The sequence below is a fragment of the Rhodnius prolixus genome, unplaced genomic scaffold, assembly GCF_049639745.1.
Source record: "Rhodnius prolixus isolate KJV_2025 unplaced genomic scaffold, Rpr scaffold_2, whole genome shotgun sequence".
NCBI lineage: Eukaryota > Metazoa > Arthropoda > Insecta > Hemiptera > Reduviidae > Rhodnius > Rhodnius prolixus.
The window spans coordinates 1,398,051-1,416,053 of record NW_027411592.1 but is presented as its reverse complement, the minus strand read 5'-3'; the positions used below and the strand labels follow the sequence as shown (position 1 = coordinate 1,416,053).

Here is an 18,003-nt window from a genome sequence, read left to right as displayed (position 1 = left end):
TGTATAAGTTATTAGCTTGGGATTGGAAGATAGTCGATAGTCTTAGAGGTTCTCACCAGATTAATTTTTGTGTTTTCAGGAAAAAGACTGAAGAAACGATGGAAAATTCAGACAGTGAAGATGACCCAATTTTCACACCGATAAAATCTAGAAAATCACGTGGCAAGAACAAATAAACGCTTGTCTTTTTTTAAAAGCTGAATCATCTTTATAAGAAATAGAGATAAATACAAGTTGACCCAAAACAAAAAAAAAGTGCTTAATTGCAGTTAGAATTGTAAATACATCATAGTAAGTTATGGATTCATTGTTATTTCTTGTTAGATTAGTCTTGGCTGGCTGTCTGTAAATATGTATCGCGTTGTAAATAAAGCAATTATTAACATTGAGAAGTTTTCTACGACTTAAGGAATTGGCTTGGTCCAGCTGCACTGGTAACATTCTTCACTTAAATATTAGTCCTTCATAAACTGTTTCTTAAATTGTGTTTTTTTGATTTGTTTTTTGTTTAATGATTAGTGTTTAGAATTTGCCAATTTTAATTTCGAACCCAACTAACTGTGGCCATATTATTTCATTTTTATTATTGTATTAGTAGCAAACAAGTTACGTGTATCTAACGTGAACATTTATTAATGTAGAAATGATTCCTATTTTTCTGTATTGTTTTGTTTTGCTTATCATTTTGCAAAATATCTCAATCTTTAGACTAATATTTTAAAGATTAATATATTAATCTTTATCTTCTTTTTGTAAAAACAAAAGTTTTTTTTAATTAAAAATTAATTAGTTAAACTTTGTGTGATTACTACTTCCTGTTCCTGTTGGAAACATATGGTTGATTATAAATTAATTTATCATTAGAAAAACTTGCGATCTTTAGTGACATTCTGGTTAATTTCTTTGGTCCGAGACCGCAAGATTTCGATTTACTAACTAATTAAAGAATCATGTATTGTGTACTTATTTAAACCCAATTCGATTCCTTTCCAAACTTCAAGACGTCATAAAAGTTTAATGTCATATTACAATGGACATTTGGGATTGCCTGCTTCCTTCACCTATTTGGTGGATCCGCCCTTTATTACGTCATATTTTTTTATTTCGAATTTTCACCGGAAGTATATCCTTTTTGAATTCCTTGAGTTTGAAAAAGTGAATTGAGAAAATGGTCTGAGTGCATCTCAAGACCATCAAAATGGCTGTAATTAATCAAGGCAGTCAAAAAAATCAAGTTATGCACTATCACTTGGATGAGGAAGAATCAAGTCAGGAGCACTTGAAATAATCATATTATTGCATACACAAAAAAAAGAAGTAAAAACTAAGGTAAATAATGAGATTTTAGTTCAATAAATACATTTAAAAAAACTTCTTAGATTCAATGACATTGTGAAATTGTCATTTCCACTGCAGTGCGGGTGGGTCGAAATGTAAAATAAAATCAAATATTGGATAAGAAATCCAATAAAAATGAAATAAGCAATCTTTTGGCGCTACGCCGTTTATCCCAGTTTCTTACAGCGAAATTACGGATAGGTAAGAGGATGAAAAAACCCAAATTTGATAATAAAACTTATTGAAAAAGGCGTAGAAAGGCAGAAAAAGGAATAATAATAGATAATCGAGTGGAAATATATTCTTTAATTTTTATATTATGATTTTAAGGCGCGTCATACATCTGAGGATCTCTCGTTGCAGACAACACTGTCCATCACCGGACAATGAGCTGTAAGAAGCTCATAGAATGAGAAAATCAAAGAGCCAGCAGCAAGGAGCTCCGCGTACCGTATCCAATACGCTAACCACATAAGCTATTCTCTTCCCTACTATATTATTAATTGTTAACTACAATAAATTAGGCAATCGCAAATGTATTCCTATTTAGGCGCAATCAAAAATCAATCCAATTAATAAATAAATAATAGTCAACAATATCTTCGTTACTTATGTATTTATCAAACAAGACTGTAACCTTCTTGAGGTATGATGCGTTGGCTTCTTTCTTCAGGCCCACTGCTGGAATTTTCCAGGGTTAACGTAAAGAATTTAATACCTAACAAGGAAAACTGAACAATGGACAATTGAAGTGTCGCCTAACAAAGTCTCAAAGCGTTCGCGCCGACGTTCTCTGTTTGTTTTGATGATCTTCGTTTGTAAAACTGTTTACATTCATTATTACCAACAACTTACCAATAAATTTAAAAACATTATGATTATTTCTATTCTTTTACATATTATTAGGCCTACATTTGCCATTTATTTTATTTAAATTGGAATTAGGAGTTTAATAAAGCGTTATTTGTGGAAAAAAGGGAATTAATTGCAATATAGTAGTAGTTTCAAGCTTCAGCCGCTAGATAGAATGGACGTGCAGATACTATAAGGTTTCTTTGGCCTGTTTGAACAGCATAAATTGTATATTAAGATAAAAAACTTAATCTGCAGTAATAATAATGTCTTGAGCACTTAAAAATTCCTAAAATAGGTCAAGATTTCTGCTACTTTCGGCTCAGTTATCTAGTTTTAAGGCCAAAGGTAGAATATTAAGTACATATAGGGTAGCCTTCTTTTGGAAAATGTTAGGAAAAATACTGAATTGGCTTCCAGATCGCTTAGATTTCCTTTTAGCGTTTAATCAACTCTTATACTTGAACTTTTTGGACTGTAAGTTTTCATTAAGAAGATTACGTACTATAAAGTATTTGGATGTATGTAGGTTATTTATAAGCCTGGGTAACGTTATATTATTCCTAGATACAAAATCATGGATAAAAGAACATAATGAAATAAATCTTTCATTTTATTTAGGTTAAAAAAAAATGTTGTATTCAATTTTTTTACGAAAAGCTATTAATTTGCTGAAGTTAAATGAATCCAATCCCTACATTTTATTATAGGATTCAGCAAACTCCTACCCAACTCATCTATGGCTTGGTTACGCTTTCTTTGGTATGGTGGTGGAAATCGTACATATGTACCAATAGAATTCCAATTCTAGCCAGATCTATAAGATCGCAGATGCTTACTAAATAATCACAGATTATCTGAAGAAACAAAACCTAATCTGTATATCACATCCAGCACAATAATTATTACTTTACTCCGATATCTTAAGTTTAACATTTCAATCCATAAAATTTAAAAAGGCGAGCTTGAGTAAAAAAAAATAGATACCAGTGAGTAAATGAAACAAAGTTAATGTTTTATTTTTCAAAAACTTACAAATAATTAGTCCAAGAAATAAACGTCTATATTTATAAATATTTACAATAAACAAAGCACCTTTACAAGGCACATCCGATCTAGGCCATTTATTCTCCTTTAAATGTAGGAAATAAGTAACAGTACAAATAACTAAAAATAATTTTCTATATATTTTTTTCTTTCTAAGAAACTAAAATGAAAATTATAAAAAAAAGTTAGGTACAAATTAAAAAAAAAAATTATTTTAAAGTCTGTAAGAGACGTACATCACTCAATATATTTCTTATATACACCTTAACAGTAAAGAATTACAATGGACGGTAATAGAGAGATTTAATATTTATTAATATTAATATTATTAAATATTTAATAGAATGATTTAATCATCCAAAACGCCATGATTGCTTTGGAGTTAGATACTTTCAAAATTATGCATTTTTATTTGGGCAAAATCTTTTATTTATTTACTTTTTAAGCAACAGTTAATTAGGTGGCTTAACAACTCGTTACATTTCAATACTCCAACATATGATTCTCTTACAAAGTAATTATTAATTTACAGTTGAATATCTTACGTTTCCCTGTCTTCAGCCGTAAAGGGGCCAGGAAGTTCCAAACCTGTGCTACTGTTGCCAACAACTCCAGGGAATCAACTTTTACCCAAATAGATAAATGGAGGTATTGCAACCCTTTTTCGGCGGTAACACTATAAAACCCACACACATTTGTGGTTGAGCCAAATTGAAATCGTCATGGCAAAACTATAACTACCTTCTAACTAGTTATTGTGCGTTGAATGGGCCTCCTCCAAGGGTCACCCACTTAGGGAGAGAACCCCTTTTTTTGCAGAAGTTTGAATTTCTTCAGCAGAAAAAGTTGTTTTGTTTTACATTCTCATTTACCATTACTAGAAAGACAGTCAAGTGTTCAACTACAAATAATAAAATAAGATGGAGGAAAAAATGAAGCGATGTGATAACGGCACTCAAACAGAATTTCAACTTCCTGTCGTTTCTTAACGACGCTTCACGGCTCCTAAACTGCTGCCATCATCAGAGATTAGGTGAAGTGGCTAGCTGAGTTAAATGCACGGCAATGCTACTCATGTTGCCCTCATCTCACTCATGAGAGTTAACTCCCAATTCTATGCATGAGAGTGACCACTCACTCAACAAATATTACCTAGCAATATATACAAGGTTTTATTATTTTTAATCATAACTTAAAACATAATTAAAATAATATTCGAGGGATTACGGATTTTTAGTATTTGAGAAAATTCTGGCGAATGAAATTTTATAAAATACTTGCATCTTAATTAAACTGCGTCGGGGTAGCTCACGGCACTTGCGAAGGTTGGGATAACTTAATAAATAATTTCCAAAATTACAAAAAAAAAAAAAACAATTGGAGGAGCAGTCCTGAGTAGAGTAATTACATTCACAATCAATGCTTCCGATAGTGGGAGCCATGGTGTGAAGGCGGCGATCTATGGTGTCTGTTGGAGTCCACGATGGCGTAGTGGTCACTGTTCGTGGACACCGATCTGGCCGAGTTCAGGGTCGAACCACCGGAGACGTAACCACCTCCTGGTTTGCCGTTCAGCGAGTATCTGTAAACAAAAAAAAATATGATAAATCAATAGAACTGTTATCTAAGGAAATGTTTTGGATTTGACTAAGAGTTAAATAAAGGGTTGGCTGCAATGACTAATCCAGAATCACTTGCACAGTGCATCTATCTTAGTCTTGGCATTCCTTGAAGTCGATGGCAATACAATTATAAACTCACTCTCACCGCTATTAAACTTTCTTGAAACTTACAATTTGTACTTAAGAGTACTTCAACTCAAAATTATTAAAGTTCACTTTAAAGATATCATTTTGAAAAAAATCTCTAAAAACTGCAACAATAAATTGGTGTGCAATGGACTTCCCGTTCAGCAAATTTTTTTCCAAATTTGATATTTTGTGCACAAATATAACCATTGTAAATGTGTTTTAAGTCCATACATTACAATGAAATGGAACGTTAGAGAGATGGTAAAAGGAAGTTACAGAAATCAATTGTTAGGTTGGGAAATACCGCGAATAGAAGGAACAAGTAAACGATGCTCACCTAGATCCATACTGCGTGCCGTGCCAGCTCCTATAAGGATCATAATCCTCGATGATGGAAGGCTCCTTCTCCACGACCTCGGTCCGAGCACAGGAACAAGTCATAGCCGAGCACAGGAACACGTTCACGATCAACATGAGCAAGAAGAGCAGTCCCAGAGCAATGGCCAGGTACAACAGCCAGCTGGGTCCCCATTTCGGATACTCTATCACTTCGGCCAGTTCTGCAACAAAATGTTTTTTCGTCAAGGTATTTGAATGTTCTGTAACCTGCGGCGTCACTTTATGCTGGAGAGCTTAACTGCAGTTCTCCTTGAGAGAGAGAGAGAGAGAGAGAGAGAGAGAGCGCTCTTAAATCGCTTTTACACAGCCAATCTTTCAATTTGAAAGTTATAGATTAGTTAAGACAGGTTTAAAGGAGTTCGTTAATTTCCTGTTTGAACCTGTCTAAGTTAAATCCAATAATTCTCCTTCCCAATCGTGGTGCGCCCAAGTGGCGATTTCCAATTATTTCTTGTGAAAATAATTTGTTTGTAGACTGACTTAAGCATGTATTGTTTTGAAGAGATTCGCGTGTCTTCCTTCAAGACAAACTTCACACTAGAAGTGCCCTGACTAGGGAAATCGTCACAAACAATAGTTATTTATTTTTAACAAGTGTGGAAAGGAATTTGAACTGGTAGAAGTACTAAACAGGAATCACTAGAATCCATTTTAAATTTCTATAAGGTAACACGATAATCTTTTTAACTGTTATAATTAAAAATATCTAATTATTTATTAAAATATTATTTTTATTTCTATATTCCTTTCAATTTTTATTTTATTTTTTTAATATTCGTTTTTTAATTATTTAGTTACGTTAAATAAGCTTATTAAAGTTTTACAGAAAATATTTAATAACAAAACTTCTTATATCAAGGAAGCACAATAAAGTTTTTCCACTCACTAGTGAGGAAAGTGACACTAATGGGAATTTTTCCCCACTGGTGAGGTAAAGTTGGGCATTACACAGCTGATTTTAATTGAGTAATGAGAACATTCCTACATGGTTGCAGAAAAAAGTTTTATTCCAGAATGGTTCACAGTTCCTCCTGCCCTCGGGGTGCAGCACTGCCACCAACTGCGGCCCTCTTACTGGTGCCAGATAGATCTTTAAGCTAATTTTCAGTTAGGTTCCCTGATAGATCCAAATCGAAATATAAAGTCTCAGGTTCCTGCGACTTATTTTGTACACTTTCAGTTTAGAAATTGATATAAACATAGAAAACCATCTTAGACTCAGTAGGTAATCTAGCACGATCTCAATAGCAACAACTAAGAGAGAGTATATCAATAAGGCACTGACTGCCAACCACTTTAAAGAGTTTACATAATGATGTGATTACTGACACTGATGGAATACTTTCTCTCCGTCATCATTATGTGTGAGTTGGGCAGAATGATTGGCGATACCACAAGTTCACTGGCCTACAATCACCGCCATATCGCCTCTATTTTCTTCAAGTCTAGATTTGTCCATCATGACTAACCAGTGCCGTCTATATAAACCATCTGGCACCACTTTCTTTCTGCTGCAATTATTACAATTCCTTACTAACCAACTTCCTTTAAACACAGGCTCTACTCTAATCGTATTTCCTACATCCAACCAATACCACTTGGTCAAGATCCTTCTTCTCACTACTTCCTCGTATTCTTGGTGAGAGGAAGTCGTGACAGCTTGTCCAGATTGAATTTTTACCGGAAATACAAAATTTTTTGAGGTCCCCTTAATTCAAAATAAAGTCTGAAACGTAAAGGTCTATGTTTAAAAAAATCCAGTAACATTGGTTAGCCGACTTTGGTGCTGTTGTCGCAACTGGTTCTAACTCAGTTTTGGACTAACTGAAGGTCACTTCGGGTAATGTGCAATTTTTTTACTTTTGATAATTTTATTAATAATTAAATAACTTTTACATCTGCATGAGTTTGAAACGCAGAGGAAGAAAGTCGTTCAGATTGGGCTACCAAACTGAAGAAATAGGGCGAGCTGTAGATAGCCCCACACCTACTTAGCATTACAATAGTTGTTCAAACTCTGAGATAACCTTCTCTGACCATGAACCCGTCTGTTGCGAAAACCTCCCTACAATTAGAGCAGCATTTATCTTAAGTTTAAACAGAGTTTGCTCTACAATATTAATTCTTTGTAAATTAAATTTTCAAAATGACAGAAAACGAAAAATTAGCTCTCGTTTAATGTTGATTTAGTAGACTTACGAAGTGAACTCGAAGAGAAAAAAAAACCAGTTGATGCTGTTTAAAATACATCACACAATCGTCGTGGGATTCCATGTTTGCTTCTTCTAATGAATTATAATGACCTCAAAGCTGCATTGTTCATTCAATTTGAAGGACTTTTAACATTAAAATAATTATTAGATTACAAAAAAAATGTTCAAGGTTCTACCAGAATTTAATAATGATGGACTGTAGCAGTTGAATTGAATATAAACTGAATATTATTATTTAGCCTTGTTTTAGCGACTTACCAAACACAATATTGGTTATCCAAACATGACTTTGGTTAGCATTTGTGTAACCTGGTTAGTTTAACTTGTTTTTTTGTGATAATTTTATTAGTTTGGTTATTTGGAGTTATAGGAAGGTAATAAGGGTGAGATCAGGTTATAATCATGCGGCCACATTTCTCATTCAATTCCCCCTGCAATTTTTATAGCTATTTATTTTCATAATTAAGATTCTTAATTTACAATTAGATTAGATTATTAGATCGGAAATTCCATGATATAGTTTTATTCGTATATTTAGTTACAATCTATGCATTTACAGTGTTACAAGTATCAAGAATAAAATATTATGCTCATGATACCCAATGAGTGAAGAAATTATCCAATGTTAACACTCCAACATTTCACAAACTGTTGACTCTTGTCGCCAGAGAGGAAATCACAGTCTTAAAAGGGAGCGTCACCAGGTAGTGTCTTGGAAGAAAAGTGTTGTATCAGTGGACTGTGATTAGGATTGCACTGCAAAGTGTCTTAGCAACTTGTGTGAGGAAGAGAACGTCCGAGTCTGGTGACGTAGGAAGGAGCATCCAAAAAGTAGAGCGAAGAATTTTAGACTCCAAGACCTGGGATCCTGTGGAGGTTAGAGCGTTTGACTGAAACCCACAGTTCGATGTCGTGGGAGCACACTAGTCTTAAAAAACAAACCTTGACAATACGTGCCTGTTTTACCAACTGCTTGGACTATACTATTGACGGAGCTAAAAAGACTAACATACAACTCTGTAATCAAACCTACTAGTTGAGGACTCAGCCAAAAGGCAAATACACTTTCCATTAACCGCAATTTGAGCAATAAATGTTTTTTGAACTTAGCATTTTACTGAATCATCGTTGAAATCAAATCAATCTATTCTGTTGAGTAGCACTTGTCGAAAAGCAATGCTGCCTACGAGCTTTTGGAAATATCAAACTTCACACACCACTCCAGTTGTATCCAAGGGACCCAAAAATCTATTTCCGGTGATGAACGAGCGTAACAGTTCCTCTCAGGAGAGTAAGAGAAGTTCAGGCAGTATTTACTGCAGCGTAACAGCTGATTGAGACAGAACACGGTCTCCACCTTCCTTTCAACGCCCCTGGCCAATGAATGAAGCAACTATTCTGCGCCTCCCAGTTTTGAAAATCTTGGCGTAGAAACACTTATTCGCCACACGCCCTGCTGCCTAGTTAGAATGCCAATGGCGCAGGACCGTTGTTGTCAACTAAATTAGACGAAAGTACACAGTTTTTATTTTGTTGTTTAGAAAGTTCTAGATTTTTGTTAGAAATAGAGAGTATCTGGTAATTTGCCAGAATTTAAATGCAACGTGTGCAGACTGGCTGGTTGAGCAAGTCTGGCCAGCCGTGACGTACGAATGGGCAAATACTCGCAGGATGCGGCCAGAGGACTTTAACGGTCCTTATTCCCACTTTCCCGCTGGAATTTCCCCAGAAATGGTTCCTCCAGTGATGTTCTCAGATTTCTATTTCCAAGCACGAAGCTTCTTCATCTGTGTCACTTTTCCAGGAAGATCCTTTAAATGGCCGTTCTAGGGAGCTGTGGGGGTTCATTTTCTTCTAGGCGGTTTTACTAACTGTAAAGTGAGTTTGGAGTCTGGAATTTCAAGTTCGGTTACTTTACCAAGAGAAAGACGTCGGAGTGTTCAGATATTGTGGTCGCATCGAGACGCCCATTCACTTAACAGCTCTTCTCTTCTGAATTTCTTCCCAGTTACTTCTCTGCAAGAGACAAGAAAAAGCTCACAGGGGTCATGATTGTGGAGGGAATTGATCTCGCTCTATGGAAGAAGAAGAACGTGAAGTTGATCCCCTAAGCTGAAGATAGCGTTGCGGATAGTCTCGAAGGAAGAGAGGAAGCCCAAGGATTAAATGTATGAATTAAATTCAGATGATAACAAGATGTGTGCGAACAAAAAACCAGGTTGACGATGAAATCCTTGCAGGAGAAAAATGTCCTGAGGGCCTCACAAACATGAATTTTTATTGATGAGCTGTCAGTGTTTGTAACGATGGAGTAATGGCGCAAGAAGCGATGAGGGCATTATGCAGGCAGAACATCGCGAAGCCCTGTCTGGAATGCCGAAGAGAACAAAGCGCGCGAGCAGTAACCGCCCTGTTGAGGTAATAACCAGCGAGTTTAGGAGAGGCACTCCTTGCATGACGTCAACAGTCCCGCCTTCACGTCTGGAGTCCTCATCCCCGCCTTCTCCAGTACCAAACCTCCGCACACTGCTTTTCCTCTCTTACAGCAGGCATGAAGACGGTCTTCTCTACCAAAGGGCCGCCCGTACTACAGAGCTGCAAGTCAATTTTCCCGATCCAGTCAAACTCCTTGTCACCAAATAATTTGGCCTCAGGGAAACTTGACCAAAACTCATGTGTGTGAAAACTCATGACGATTTTCTTACCGCAAATCACGTAATTAATTTTTCTTGAAAACTAAAATAAAAGCGGTCAAAACTAGAACTATCTAGTGATATAGGACTTTCGGTAAGGCAATTTTATTTTAATTCGGATTTTGTGTATGTTCTTTAATCCTCAGAATTATGATAAAGTGACATCACAATAGAAGAGAGTCCATCAACTTCCTCCCCAGGCAAGAAGTGTCCTTAATCAAATTTACCCGTAAAATGTCCCAATGAAACTTTATGACTATTTATGGGCAATAAGTGCGCCTAATTTAATTGGAGCCATTTTGGATAAAATCTCCATAAACCGGAAAATCGATTTGGTAAAGTGGTTCTCTTATTAGCTTTAAATAAAAATCCAAAGCTTAGACCGGAAATCGAACACCGTACCAACAGTACTTCTTAGCTTTGCGGACGTTTCAAGGTTTTGATCAAGTTAACTGTGGTCTGCTCTCTCTGGGAAGAATAGCTCCTACTACTTGAGAACACCCAGAGTTGCAAATCTATTCTACAAATATTTTTACCAATAGGAAACACTTTACCGCCAAAATTCTTAACCTATACACTACAAGTGGTCTGCATTTGAGTTTCTGTAGGTTGCAGCACCATCAAAGGGAATATGACGTCACTGGGCACTTTAAGAGCGATAAGGGTTAAATAAATAAATAAAATACTGGTATTGATGAACCTGATTTGTACTTCTATACATCCTCAACGAGTCTACATTCTTATCTAGGACAAGACTAAACTGAAGATAGTACGAAAACTGATGTACGCGTACTACTGCCCTAATTGGAGACATCTGACATAACAAACTTCAGCTAAACCTTGGAAGGAATTGTTTCACCTTAAAGAATTGAAATGGCTGCAGTAAGAGATCTTTTTGATCAGCAGAAGTGGAAGTGGTGTTCTGTTTGCACACACTCTAGACAGCAATGCGTTTGTTCGGTGAGGTTAGAGACCTTGACGAAAGTAGAGAATCTGTTTGTCTTGCGGTTATTGTTAGCATTACGAAAGACGACATGAACTAGTGCTTACTAGGAGATGAGAATATGATGTCAGCGGCCGGAGTATATTTAGAAAGTACGCCGGTACTGTACCTGTACAACTTCCGGTAGATACTCCCCTTGCCTATCTACCGCAGGCCGGAAACACCAACAGCATTCACCACCACTTGAGCCAGTCAATACATGGCCGCTTATATAATCTTTCACTATGTAATCACTTGTGTACCATATGGAGATGGTTGTGAACTGTCAATCGGCTTTCCACAGTTACGTCCTTACTCTTGTATGGAAATTAAGAGTGAAATCTGTTAGGGGAAAATACAAGAGAAAGGCGCTTTTCCCGACTAAAAACGCATATTTCCGGTAAAAATCGGAAATCTGCCCGATTACATTACATTCTCTTAGTTAGTGGTAGAAAGAGGAACTGAAATCTGGACACTCTGCAATAGAGGTACTTTCTGCTACTAACGACCAGACTTATCGTCGTGTCTTCTCGAAAAAAACTATTCTACAAAACTCACACCCAGACACTACTTCCAGTTCAGCAAACTCGAAAAATCCGTTTTCTCTTTTGATCGATCGTTACACTTTCTCCTACGAGTTCAAAACGAGGAAAAATTAAAACTTACCGAGAACCAGCTACTGTAACAGCGCTCTGGCTGACCTAGTCGGCCGATTACGTAGTAGGTAAGTAAGCTAAAAGCAGAGCGATTCCCACGAGACCTTCATTACGTATGTATGGACTGGCTGGGAGAGATCAATATGGCTGCCTTTTGTTCCTAACTGAGATTTCTAATTCTCACCACCTTGGCACTGACATTCTCAACACACCTTCATTACTCTCTTTGAGCCAAGTAAGTGGGCAAGTCCCAGGCCTGCCACGCAAACACTCTTTATTCTACCGCTTGGTTCCCTTTTTGTTTAATTAATTGTGTCCAACGTTTTCCAAAGAGTAGATCCCATTCCTCAAGAGCGATTCAGGAACACACATACAGGAAAACCATGGAAAAAGAGAAGTTTGGCATTTAGATGAATCTATGACGTAGTTAAACTGCAGGGCAATAAAACGATCTAATCCTCTAAATTACAGCACTACTTCAATGTTACCATTAGCATAACTCAGAATTTAATTATATTACTGACACAATTAACGTTTCATGTCTACACTAGATTCTCTTTCCTTATTAAGTTGGTCACATTGGCCCGTAGACTGAACTAGCAAGGTTGGTGCACTTGTCTGTCAATTAAGCCTTTGGCGGCACAAATACTTGGAAGGCAAAACACTCCGACAGGGGGTGGGGTGACCAACTATAGTTTGTGGGGCCGATTTGGCCGGGGTGTGACTGCAGTGTTCCTATCTTGGAATCGCATACCATCTCTAGGTGACCGTCCTTGGCTAATCATCCAGCACACACAGATGTAATTAAGAAGAATTACGATTCAGTCGATGTACCTATTCGAAATGGAAATTCAGGTTAGCTGGTTTCCTGAAATGACATTGACTTGTTTGGTGATGAATCTGGATTCGCACAATTCCAGTCCAACTAGGCTCACCAACTAGAGATCAACTTCACGGCCGGAAACCGCATTCCAATCTCTTCCCCACTATAAGCTTCCGCGCCAAATTTAGTCTCAGCTCAATGCGATTTTCCATTTTGCAGATATTTTGTTCACTCACGAACAGCCTTTACTAAAAAAAAAGAAGTTTTTTCGAACTCACGGAACCTGAGTAAGTTGGCCCTTCCAGTCTTTATTTTTCTCCATATTGGAATTATGGTCAAATTATTTAATTCATATTCATATTTAATGGTGATTAAGTCCATAAATTAGCCGGAAATGGTATTTATAAAGAAAACGGCCCTCCTCAAACCCAGAAATGTCCTTCATCGAATTCTCTAGGAAAATTGTTTGGAATAAAACATTTAGAAATATTTGTGAGCAATAATGCGCCTAGTTTAGGGTCTGTTTTAGAGAAAGGCGATCTTCCGGTGCTGGCACCCAAACCAAATATCGAATTTGTACTTCCTCTGGGTTTTAGCACGAAGAAATAGTCCCAAAATGGCGACGTCGCTTCTAATAATTGCATAAAATTGGTTTAAATTTTTTAAAGCGATATTTCCGATTAGATTTCCACGATGTAATTTAGTTGACTCCCAAAGGCTCACTATATTTAGGTTATGCTGTGCAGAGAAATATGGCTACGCTGGAGAAAGATCAGTTATGGAGGTTTAGTAGCATTGTAGTCGGTAGAGAGCACACAACACAATGGCCAAACTGTTGTGTGATGCTGTGTACGTCAGTATGAAGTCCGTCCATTGTACGTACAGTCCCATCTAATATAACAACAGTACACATTCCTAGAACTGTGCTATAACAATACAGAGGTTATATTATGGCCATTGTATTTTGTTTATTGCTTTACTATTCACAAACTGGTTGGTCTATCTAAACTGTATACACACACACAGCGCCCTCTACACTGGCGAGTGTAGTGTGTTTGCAGGCTGTATAAATATAACCACCATGCCATCGAGTAATGTAGGTACCTCACTGAGATATCTCTTTGGATGATTGCTAATAACACCGCTAGGAGGAGAAGTGGCGGCCCGCTATTTACTTACCTCTATTTTATTGTCTCCCAACTATAACCTCTTATTTCATACTCTAACCTTACAGCCAGCCTCTTTAAGTTAATTGCTGGCTAATCATAGTAATACTTGGAATTCTTTTCTTCATTCTATTTTTCTCTAATTATGTCTATTATTTGGAAAGGTCGTGTTGAAAGTATTGACAATGAATTTTCAGTCAATAAATTTAGGCTCTGTCAGTCTGTATGTACGCGAACACACTGACTAAAAACCGCAGCAAGCCTTGAAACTTCATAATTCGCAGGTTGCCCACCGTCACCACGAAAATCCCTCTAACATTTCAGTTTTACGCTACGATTGGTACCACATATACATAATTAAGGAGAAGGCAAGTTTACTAAAATTCCCCTTCCTTTCAAGGTTATCTCTCGCTACCATTTCCTATTCATTGAATGCAAGTTTTATTTATCGAAAATTGCTTCATTTTTTAGGAGTTCTTAAGGAAGGAAGTGAAGCGCTCTTGTGATCAGCTGTTCCAGTATTAGCGAAGTTCAACGCGTACAAAATTCTTCCCAGTCAGAACTACCATTGGGAACACTACTGTCGGTACAGATCGGCCTTTTTTATAGTAAACAGAGACTTTCCAGCGCTGTGACGTCACGGTTTTCTTCAACAGTCTCATTTTATTCTGCTTTATCTCTTAGTAAACATTCCAAGTCTTAAGAAAACGTAATTACTTTAAGAGAAAGGCGGGTGAACCCTGAAGGTGAATGTCCTGAACCTTTCGCTCTCGTTCACCCTTCAGCAATTCATTATCAGGACCACTTAATCCCCCTGTCTCTTCATTATTAATAGAAACTAAGGCTAGAAATGGCCGGCCAAATATACTCAAGTAATAACAAAACTTTCCAAAAAAGCTATAAGTAGTAGGGAAATGGGGATTCTGGCACACCTAAAATGTGCACCTTTTTTGTGCATGATGGCCACCATCCCAACTCCACCCACAACCTACACCACCCATACTTATTGAATAATCATCGAATTCAACGAGAGTTTAGGCCACGCCCCCCCCCCTTTATTCACTAATCATCGAATTCGACGAGGGCTTTAGGCCACGCCCCCCACCACCTCCTTATTGATCAATAAGGGCCCCATTTCACAGCAAAACCATGACCCAAAAAAATTTCAACTCTCAATATCTTCTGAACTAATAGATCTGTACTCAAGAAAACTATAGCATACTACTCAGTAAAACAGAGTGTGTAAGAGCAGAAAATTTCATACGAATAATCAGTTGTTTACTGTGAGAGTTATAAGGGCCCCATTTCACAGCAAAACAATGACCCGAAAAAATTTCAACTCTCAATATCTTCTCAACTAATGGATCTGTCCTCAAGAAAACTATAGCATACTACTCAGTAAAACAGAGTGTGTAAGATCACAAAGTTTCATACGAATAATCTATTGTTTACTGTGGGAGTTATGAGGGCCCCATTTCACAACAAAACCATGACCCAAAAAAATTTCAACTCTCAATATCTTCTCAACTAATGGATCTGCACTCAAGAAAACTATAGCATACTACTTAGTAAAAAAGCGTGTGTAAAAGCCGAAAATTTCATAGGAATAATCAGTTGTTTACTGTGGGAATTATAAGGGCCCCATTACTCAGCAAAACCATGACCAAAAAAAATTTCATTTCTCAATATCTTCACAACTAATGGATCTGCACTCAAGAAAACTATAGCATACTACTCAGTAAAAAAGAGTGTGTTGAAGCCGAAAATTTCATAGGAATAATCAGTTGTTTACTGTGGGAATTATAAGGGCCCCATTTCTCAGCAAAACCATGACCCAAAAAAATTTCAACTCTTAATATCTTCTCAACTAATGGATCTGTACTCAAGAAAACTATAGCGTGCTATTCAGTAAAACAGAGTGTGTATGATCACACAGTTTCATATGAATAATCTGTTGTTTACTGTGGGATTTATAAGGGCCCCATTTCACAGCAAAACCATGACCCAAAAGAATTTCAACTCTCAATATCTTCTCAACTAATGGATCTGTCCTCAAGAAAACTATAGCACACTACTCAGTAAAAGAGAGTGTGTAAGATCAAAAAGTTTCATACGAATAATCTATTGTTTACTGTGGGAATTATAAGGGCCCCATTTCAAAGCAAAACCATGACCCAAAAAAATATCAACTCTCAATATCTTCTCAACTAATGGATCTGTCCTCAAGAAAACTATAGCATACTACTCAGTAAAACAGAGTGTGTAAAATCACAAAGTTTCATACGAATAATCTATTGTTTACTGTGGGAGTTATAAGGGCCCCATTTCACAGCAAAACCATGACCCAAAAAAATTTCATTTCTCAATATCTTCTCAACTAATGGATCTGTCCTCAAGAAAACTATAGCATACTACTCAGTAAAACAGAGTGTGTAAGATCACAAAGTTTCATACGAATAATCTATTGTTTACTGTGGGAATGATAAGGGCCCAATTTCACAGCAAAACCATGACCCAAAAAAATTTCATTTCTCAATATCTTCTCAACTAATGGATCTGTCCTCAAGAAAACTATAGCATACTAATCAGTAAAACAGAGTGTGTAAATGCCGAAAATTATCAGATCTATTAGTTGAGAAGATATTGAGAGTTGAAATTCTTTTGGGTCATGGTTTTGCTGTGAAATCGGACCCTTTTAATTCCCACAGTAAACAACAGATTATTCGTATCAAACTTTGTAATCTTACACACTCGGTTTTACTGTGTAGTACGCTATAGTTTTCTTGAGTGCAGATCCATTAGTTGAGAAGATATTGAGAGTTGAAATTTTTTTGGGTCATGGTTTTGCTCTGAAATGGGGCCCTTATAACTCCCATAGTAAACCACTGATTATTCCTATGAAATTTTCTCCTTTTACACACTCTGTTTTACTGAGTAGTATGCTATAGTTTTCTTGAGGATAGATCCATTAGTTGAGAAGATATTGAGAGTTGAAATTCTTTTGGGTCATGGTTTTGCTGTGAAATGGGGCCCTTATATTTCCAACAGTAAACAACAGATTATTCGTATGAAACTTTGTGATCTTACACACTCTGTTTTACTGAGTAGTATGCTATAGTTTTCTTGAGGACAGATCCATTAGTTGAGAAGATATTGAGAGTTGAAATTTGTTTGGGTAATAGTTTTGCTGAAATGGGGCCCTTATAATTCCCACAGTAAACAACAGATTATTCGTATGAAACTTTGTGATCTTATACACTCGGTTTTACTGAGTAGTACGCTATAGTTTTCTTGAGTGCAGATCCATTAGTTGAGAAGATATTGGGAGTTGAAATTTTTTTGGGTCATGGTTTTGCTGTGAAACGGGGCCTTTATAATTCCCACAGTAAACAATAGATTATTCGTATGAAACTTTGTGATCTTACACACTCTGTTTTACTGAGTAGTATGCTATAGTTTTCATGAGGACAGATCCATTAGTTGAGAAGATATTGGGAGTTGAAATTCTTTTGGGTCATGGTTTTGCTGTGAAATGGGGCCCTTATAATTCCAACAGTAAACAACAGATTATTCGTATGAAACTTTGTGATCTTACACACTCGGTTTTACTGAGTAGTATGCTATAGTTTTCTTGAGGACAGATCCATTAGTTGAGAAGATATTGAGAGTTGAAATTTTTTTGGGTCATGGTTTTGCTGTGAAATGGGGCCCTTATAATTCCCACAGAATACAAGAGATTATTCGTATGAAACTTTGTGATCTTATACACTCGGTTTTACTGAGTAGTATGCTATAGTTTTCTTGAGGATAGATCCATTAGTTGAGAAGATATTGAGAGTTGAAATTCTTTTGGGTCATGGTTTTGCTGTGAAATGGGGCCCTTATATTTCCAACAGTAAACAACAGATTATTCGTATGAAACTTTGTGATCTTACACACTCTGTTTTACTGAGTAGTATGCTATAGTGTTCTTGAGGACAGATCCATTAGTTGAGAAGATATTGAGAGTTGAAATTTGTTTGGGTAATAGTTTTGCTGTGAAATGGGGCCCTTATAATTCCCACAGTAAACAACAGATTATTC

General features: G+C 36.6%; 2 protein-coding genes across 4 annotated transcripts in view; one reads left to right on the top strand and one right to left on the bottom strand.

Annotated features, from left to right (window-relative positions):
- Positions 1 to 545, top strand: part of Elys (AT hook containing transcription factor 1 homolog) — a 36,115-nt gene extending 35,570 nt beyond the window's left edge. The window contains exon 42 of the mRNA XM_074117296.1: positions 80 to 545. Coding sequence (XP_073973397.1) covers positions 80 to 176 — 97 coding nt within the window. The 3' untranslated portion in view covers positions 177 to 545. The remainder of the gene's footprint in view (positions 1 to 79) is intronic.
- A 2,639-nt stretch (positions 546 to 3,184) lies between these two features.
- Positions 3,185 to 18,003, bottom strand: part of LOC141448717 (uncharacterized) — a 60,446-nt gene continuing 45,627 nt past the window's right edge. For all 3 annotated transcript variants that reach the window (XM_074117272.1, XM_074117271.1, XM_074117273.1), the window contains exons 9-10: positions 5,326 to 5,548; positions 3,185 to 4,819 (exon numbers count right to left, since the gene is read on the bottom strand). In XM_074117272.1, the coding sequence (XP_073973373.1) occupies positions 4,654 to 4,819; positions 5,326 to 5,548 (389 nt within the window). In that variant the 3' untranslated portion in view covers positions 3,185 to 4,653. The remainder of the gene's footprint in view (positions 4,820 to 5,325; positions 5,549 to 18,003) is intronic.